At 41.8% G+C, this 8,174-nt stretch overlaps 1 protein-coding gene across 1 annotated transcript in view; it reads right to left on the bottom strand.

Annotated features, from left to right (window-relative positions):
• Positions 1 to 2,384: 2,384 nt before the first annotated feature.
• FER1L6 (fer-1 like family member 6) overlaps positions 2,385 to 8,174 on the bottom strand; it is a 158,534-nt gene continuing 152,744 nt past the window's right edge. The window contains exons 40-41 of the mRNA XM_004265411.4: positions 4,803 to 4,903; positions 2,385 to 3,438 (exon numbers count right to left, since the gene is read on the bottom strand). Coding sequence (XP_004265459.1) covers positions 3,252 to 3,438; positions 4,803 to 4,903 — 288 coding nt within the window. The 3' untranslated portion in view covers positions 2,385 to 3,251. The remainder of the gene's footprint in view (positions 3,439 to 4,802; positions 4,904 to 8,174) is intronic.

Below are 8,174 nucleotides of genomic sequence, written 5' to 3'. Positions count from 1 at the left end.
GATATTCGATGTAGTAGACAGAATAATGCTTCCCTCTGCTAAAAAACTCCATGTACTAATCCCTAGAACCTGTGCATATGTTACTTTACATGGCAGTAGGGTCTTTGCCGATGCGATAGTTAAGGACCTTGAGGTAGGGAGATTATCCTGGATTATCTGGGTGGGTCCAATGTACTCACTTGGGTCCATAAAAGCCAGAACATTTCTGGCTATAGTCAGAGAGAGGTATGACTACAAAAGAAAGGCACAGAGGTATATAAACTTGCTGGCTTTGAAGATGGAGGAAGGGGCCACAAGCCAAGGAATGCAGGCAGCCTCTAGAAACTGGAAAAGGCAAAAAACCAGATCCTCCCCTAGGGCTTCCAGGAGGGAAGGTAGGTCTGATGATATCTTGGATTTTAGCTCAGTGAGGTCCATGATGAACATCTGACCTACAGAACTGTATGATAAATTTGTGTTGTTTTAATCCACTGGGCTCGTTGTAGTCTGTTACAGAATCAATACAAAATAAATACACTTGGGAGTATTATTGGTTGAAAGTTTCTTAGTCCATGTGCCAGAACATTTCTAAAACATAGGTCTCTCACTTCTAGATACAACTAGACTCCACATACTGCTGATTCCACCTGTAGAAGATACTTATGACAGTAGCTACTATCCTTTGAGGACTGGCTTCATGCCAAGCACAAGCTACACATTTTACATACTTTTTCTACAAGCTACACGACTCTTGCCAAGTAGGTAATAATTCCTTTTTTTCAGATGAAAAAATTAAGACTCAGTGATTGTGACCTGCCCAAGTAGAAATGACACAGCCAGGATTCAAATTTCCCTGTCCTCTCCGGCAGGCATCTTGGGTGCCAGGGATGGGGATGAAGGTTGAGGAACCTCACCAATGTTCCAGAATCTGCTCTTCCTCTCCATCTCCATGGCTGTGGCCCTGACACAGGTCCTCATCTCCCACCAGGGTTTTGACTACTGCTTCCTGAAATGTCCCCAGCCTCTGGATCTCATCTTTATCAATCCATCATGCACTGCAGGCAGAGCAACTTCTCCAATATCTAGACTGGTTCTTGACACTTCTTTGTTTAAATTCTTCCAGGGGCCCCCACTTTCTGCTGCATAAAGTCCAACCTTCTTGGCTTGGCATTCAAAGCCATTCATAATCTGACTCTGAGTACAGTCCATCCCACTCTATGCTACAGACCCATCAACGCTCATTTTGCCGCAGAATATGCCATGGTCTTTTCATCATAGTATATATGAACTTCCTTATGTGATAGACAAGGAAAGTATAGATCAGAGATGTGAAGTTAGCTGGCTTAGGTCACACAGCTTGTATAAAATAGAGTCAATACTAGACCCCCAATTCCCCATTAGACTACCCTGGAGCCTTAGAGAGATCATCTCTGATCCCTCCTCTTCCCTCCTCTGCCACAATTACTGAGTGAAAATAATCATCCTCTCTTGTGGGAAGGACTGCAGTACCTCCAGTCTGTTCTCCATGTGGAATAAAAATCTAGTCATTCTTTTCTACTGCTTAAAAATCCTTTGCTATCCACTGCCCTTAAAATGAAGACTGAAGCCATTAAGCGTGTGGGCCCTTAGATGACTTTCCAGCCCCATCTCAGGGTCCTTTGCCTCTCACTTGGTACCCACCGTCTTTTAGACCACTTCATGTGCCTCACTCCCTCCCACCTCAGGGCCTTTGAACATGCTATTTTCCTCTGTCTAGTGTGCTCTTCTTCCTCTCCATCTTTCTTCCTTATCTTTTATCTCCCTTCAGTCATTACTTCCCTAGGAAGCCTTCCTGACTGCCAGACTGGCTACGGGGCCTCCTTTAGATGGTCTTTCTGCTCCCAGTACTTTGCCCCTATTCGATCCATCAGTCTGTATTTATCTGTGTGTGATTATTTGATTAATATCTTCTATCAAACCCTATGCTCCTTTAGAGCAAAGATTTAGTTTATTTGACTGTGTACTCTTGAGACCCTAGAGTTAATCACAGCAGTTGGAACAAGGATGGAACTCAATAATTAGCTGTTGAATGAATAAATTCCCCAGCTGTGAAGTCAATCCCAATTTCCATTTATGTGTATTTTTGAGGGAAAAGAGCAAAAAAGGCACCAACTGTTTCAACTGCTGGAGACACAGAATTGGATATCATATCCTGTGAGTTGCTTGGTGTTGTTGCTGGTATTAATTATGTTTTGCTTAGTTGGTTTGGGAGGAAAGATTCAAATGTTAAAAGAACAAAACAAAACAAACCACTCTGAACCAAATTTAAGCAGCAAGAACAACTCTAATCCGTCAAATGAATAGATTTAAATTAATCCCATTTAAGAACACAAGTAGGGACTCATGACAACTTCTTGGGAAATGGGTTTTCTGCTTCAAAATCTTTTTAATTCTTAAGCGTAGTATCTTTAGGGTCAGGGCTGCACAATTAGGCCTAGAACATTATTTTAATTATTTTTTTATACACAGGACAGGCCATGAGCGATAACCTATGTGTAGAACACCAGACAGGCTGATTCCTAAATTATGCCTGCTTACCCCTTCTTCTGGCACATTTCTTATGATACCATCTGATCTGAAAGTGTTTCAAATACTTTTGCTAAAAGGCTTTTCAGCATTCCAACATCTTTTGACATAACAGTAAATTTGATGAGCTCTATTTAACTTAGAAGAATTTTCAATGTTTAGCTTGTATTTATTGTGGATTTGAACAATGTGCATTGTTTTGTTGACCTGACTTGTCGTTTTACTGTCTAGAATCCAGAAGAAAGTATAATACCTTCCTTCCAAATCTGTCCTAAAGTAATGCTGTTCTTTTCCTTTTCAACGTCACCATAAATGTATGTTGTGCTTTTTCCTAAACCTCATCAATGAAACACATTCCTTACTTAGTGCTCTAGAAAATATTTTCCTAAGTCAATTTGAGGTCACCATTGATTACTATGGGGTAAAGGAGCCATTATTTCATCCTGCCCATGGACAAAACCATGACTTAAGGCTTTTAAATTGGAAAGGTAGTGGCAGGGTTGGGGTAGGGCAGGACTATTCCTCTCCCATCTCCTCCAAGAAGAGCTGATCTGTCCTTAGACATAGGGAGTGGCTCTTGGGCCCTCTGGGTTTATCCCCTTAGCAGCCGGCACAGTGCCTGCACAGAGCATACATTCTTATACATTTACAGATGAGGAAGAAGGGAGGAGGAGTAGAAAGGGAAGGTCTGGGTCCTCCATGACCCTCTACGACGAGCCCACAACGATCCTTCGGCTGATGGCTCCCGGCAAGGTATAGATGAAGAGGGCCAGGAAGATGATGAGGACGATCAGAATGAAACCGATGATGATGTACTTCTTGTAATTCCTCCAGATGAGGTGGTACAGGCACTTGAAGGGGGTCACAAACCAGGAGAATGAGGTGTCTGGGCGGCTGAGAAGGAAGCAAGAGAAGATCAGGGAAGGGGCCATGTTGTCAACACATAGGAGTCTCAAGACCTCAGGAAGGATTTCTGACTCCCAATCTCCAGGGGCCCACAAAGAGAGGCCCAAGAACGGGCAAAGACCATGTTGCCTTGAAGCAGAAGCAAGCTAACATTTTGGGTGATAATGATTCCTCATCATTTTAAAAGTTGGTCTGGAGGAGGGCAAGAGTTTGGTTAGGACCCAGCCAGAGAACTGAGTGCCCTCTGTCCATCCCACCCTGACCAGCTCAAGCCCTGCCTCTTCCATGAAGCCCTTCCTGACTACCCCAGTCCACAATAATTCCCCTCATTCTGAATTCCTACCTCACTCGTGGCTTGACTTACCCACTCTTTGAACCTAACATATGTCTTCCACAGTCTGATGACTGTTTTATCAACCTGTGTGTTCTCTCTAAACAGACTGAAAGCTTCTGGAAGGCAGAGTTTATATCTTATATTTCTTTGGTGTTCTTCAAAGTGTTTTTTTTTTAGTAGGTACACATTGTAGGAGTTTAATAAATAATTTTGAATTAATGAAGCACCAGTTATGTTCCTAACACTATGATAGATGAAAGGTAGGTACAGAGAAGGGACCACCTACTCATCATGAGACACTTGGAGTCCAGGGAGGGGTGGGACAAATACAATTTGAAGGAGTATTTTGTGTACACATTTCATATCTATATATGTTTACTTTTTAATTGATATATAACCATGGTTTCAATTGAATAGGGTAACACTTGCTGCTAGTAATTCTATTTCTGGAAATTTATTTTAAGGTGATAATTTATAAAGGGGAAACATTTTTATCATATTATAATAATAGAAAAAAGGTAGAAGTAAATTAAACATCCAGTTACGGGGTGGCAACCAACTCAATTATGGGTATCAAGTCTATGGACTATTCCACAGCCATTTAAAAATCCTAATTATGACAACTATGGCAACAAAGCAAAAATTTTCAGCAAAGGATAAGTGAAATATGAAGATAATTTTGTATGCATAATTAGAGAAATAGTAGAAAAAAAATTCATGTGAAACTTATATTCCCATGAAAAAAATAGCAGAAAAAAACATATGAAATTATTCTAGAAGTGCTTATGTGGTAGTTCTATGGAAAAGTGTCCTGTCCATTTGCCAAACACTCTATAATGTTTTTGGAATATTTTTCAATTATAGAAATAAAAAGCTACACTGATTGGATGGTACCTATTAACTCCTCACTTCTCCCAGCGGGATGCTCTAGAGAAATGTTTTCATCCTCTGATATGGGGACCTCAGAGGGTCCTTCCCATTTCTGATGTCCCCAGCCCCACCCCGTGACTTCACTCACTTGGGCTTGGCCAGGGGCTCTGGCTCCTTTCGGGCTTTTCCAACAGGATTTTTCTCAGCTTCTTCGGCCGTAACGAGGTGGAACTCAGCTTCAACCTTGCCCTGCACAAAGACAAACTCTCAGTTTCTAGTCACAAAGAACTTCTGGGGGCAACGCCGACCTTCTAGAAGAAGTGTTATCATGTGGGAGAATGTCAGGAAGGATTGTGACTATCCTCCTGCTTTATTTTGAGGAAATATCTTTTCGGTCCTGGGAGAAGCCATTTTTATGACCGACAATAAAAGCCCTGGAACGACGTTACTCTTGAGTTTTGTGAGAAGAGGGGGTCCCACGTGTACACATAGACACACAAATGCTCAGTCACATGGACTATTTCACTTGTAATCATTTAATATCTGCAGAAGTAATATGAATTACAGAAAGTAAGAATTAAAAGGGGGACTAATTACTTGAGTGGCAGAACGCTTTTGAATCTGCTACCCTCTTTCTTCTCTGTCAATGACTCTCAAGAGGAGATGGGTGGGTATGGACCTACATTGGCCAAAAGGCTTTTCTGTCATCCTTCCTTGTTTTTGTTGTCCCCTCTAAGTGTTTTAGAATTATCCTTTTATTCTAGCACTCTCTCTCCCCTTCTCTTCCCTCAGTAAGAAACAGCCTCTTTGGTTTGAAAATTATGAGTCATATGCTTCTTCGGAGCATTGTGCCAAAGATAGTGGCAGAGATGTAAGTCTTGGGTTATCAAAGGATGAGACAGGATGTCTGCAAAAGGTAGGAGTTATTCTTTCTTGTTCATTCATTACTTTTGGGGACCCCCTGTATGCCAGGCACTGTTCTAGGCCCTGGAGACTTAATGATTAAGAAAAATAGGACCCTTGATCTCCTGGAGCTCCCGTTCTTGGTGGAGGGGACCCTCTCTCCTGCCTCCTTTGGTTTTGTGGATCAAAATTCAAGGTGATAGGAGGGACACAGACGTGGCTGGAGACTGCAGCATCACCAAAGTATTTTAGCCCCTATGACTGCTGTTAAAGCTTGTCTTTCTGAATCCCATGTGGATGGGGTATTACCTGACTTCAGAGGCATGGCTGATTTCCTACCCCAGTAAAAAGGTCTAAGATTCTGATGAACCAATGGTCTTGTGTTAATTTGCCAGGGCTTTTTTTTTTTTTTTTTTTTTGGTACACAGGCCACTCTTGTGGCCTCTCCTATTGCAGAGCACAGGCTCGGGACACACAGGCTCAGTGGCCATGGCTCACGGGCCCAGCCTCTCTACGGCATGTGGAATCTTCTCAGACCGAGGCACGAACCCGCGTCCCCTGCATCGGCAGGGGGACTCTCAACCACTGCGCCACCAGGGAATCCCATGCCAGGGCTTCTTAACAAGCAAGTTTAGTTGCTGGCAGCCATGAAAATGTAATCGTGGGAGAAATTAGAGAAAAGTAGAGTATTTGGGGTGAGTTTGAAACTGGAGAAGAGAGGCAGAGTCATGGTTGTCTGAATCAGTAAAGAAGCACAGTGGGCTTTTATTACAAGTGAAGTCATGAGTTCAGATCTAGGTGGTCTCATCCATTCTTTAGACTAGTACCATGACCCGACTCAGAAGGCATTAAATTCCTATCATCCAGAAATATTCCTTTAAAATATGTATATATGTACTCTCTCTTGTTCCTATTGAGACATTTTGGCTCCATTGGCAATGACTTGCACATAAGGCACTCAGGAAGTATTTGAAAACCAGGAAAGAAAGAATATAAAGCTTCTATCCATTCTATCACATCTATCAACAGTAGAGCAATAGTAATATAACTCTAACTGTAATTGCAATGCTTTATTGAATGCCTGTTTTGTCCCAGGTCTGTTCTTTTTATCTATTATCTATCTATCTATCTACCTATCTATCTACCTATCTATCTATCATCTATTTATTACAGTGACTAGCAAAGTAGGTCTCCTTTATATTGATAGAGAAATGAAGCCATAAAAGTCAAATAACTTTCCCAAGGTCACACAGGCAATAAGTTAACCAACTGGAATTTGAACCAAGGTCTGTAAGATTCCAAAGCTCATGCTCTTTCCATTATAGCAGGCTGCCTCCCAACTGCCTGACAATTGGACTAGAAGTTTTATGAGGACCTTCCCAGCTCTAACGTGAGATGATTCTATGACTGTCTTCATCATGGCCACCTAAAAGCATTTGTCTTCTTGGGTCTTAGTTTCCTCATCTATCAAATGGCCAGAGGCTCTTTAAAGCAACTTGGCTCTAACTTCTAGGTTTCATGAAAGGCAGAGTTAGAGCCCACGGTGCCCCTGCAAGATTTCACAGCTGGAAGAAACCCAAGAAGCCAGCCCAGAACTCACGGCAGAGAGGCTTCCAATCTGCCAAAAGGGTTTATTTCCGGATGTTTTTCAGCGATGATCTGAGCGCCACTGAGCAATATATTTATACGCTGGGAGCCTCATCCAACTCCTCTATACTTGATAGAGCTTAAGAGTCACTAACCAATTGCTGGGCTCCAAAACGTTTGGAAGAGAGGACAAAAATCAACAGAGAACAAGTTAGGACGAGCGTGAAAGGATCATAGGTGTCTTCATTGCCTAACAATAAGCTCAGCCCTAGTGCTGTATAACTTGCATGGTGGTATGTGAAGACATCATTCCATTTAAACCATTTGACAGCCTGGCAAAACAAATGACATTTTTATTCCCATTTTACAGCCCAGGAAACGAAGCCTTGATGATGTTTGCTAACTTGTGTTATAAAACTAAGATTTGTACCCAGGTCCTCTGATACCAAGTCCCATCCTCTGCTGTTTTATGTGTCCAAGTGGCTCCTTTTTGTGGGAAAAAAAAAAAGCAGCCTATTTATTTAACAGTGACTCAATATACCTTTTCTGAAATGTTCAAGAGGGGCCTCATAGTCATTGCCATGGCTCCAGCATTAGAATGTATTTTTGATGTTTCAAATAAAATGTTGAAAAACACACTTGCTATATAGAAACATTGTTGCACAAAAGAAGCCAAACACAAAAGAATACACTAATGTGTGATTTCATTTAGCTAAAGAAGGAAATAGACATGATCAAATGATGAGGTCAGAGGTCAGGAGAGTGGTCAGGACAGGGGCAGGAGGGGTCTGGGTCACTGGAGAGGTTCTGCTTCTTCGTCTAGGTGCCGATAGGAGTGTTCAGTGCGTGAAAATTCATGATTGGCACACTCTTCTGTAATGTATACTACTCATTTCTGTATGTAAGTATATTTTAATAAATTGGTTTTAAAAAGAAAAAAAGAACATGTTTTTGACTTCCATCTAACGACTTGCCTTGGGTAGCTTAAGGAATAGTATAGCATAGCGTAGCACAGGAACTGAGTGGGTAC

This window comes from Orcinus orca, chromosome 17, assembly GCF_937001465.1.
Source record: "Orcinus orca chromosome 17, mOrcOrc1.1, whole genome shotgun sequence".
Classification (NCBI taxonomy): Eukaryota; Metazoa; Chordata; class Mammalia; order Artiodactyla; family Delphinidae; genus Orcinus; species Orcinus orca.
This window is presented reverse-complemented; position numbering and strand designations above follow the sequence as displayed.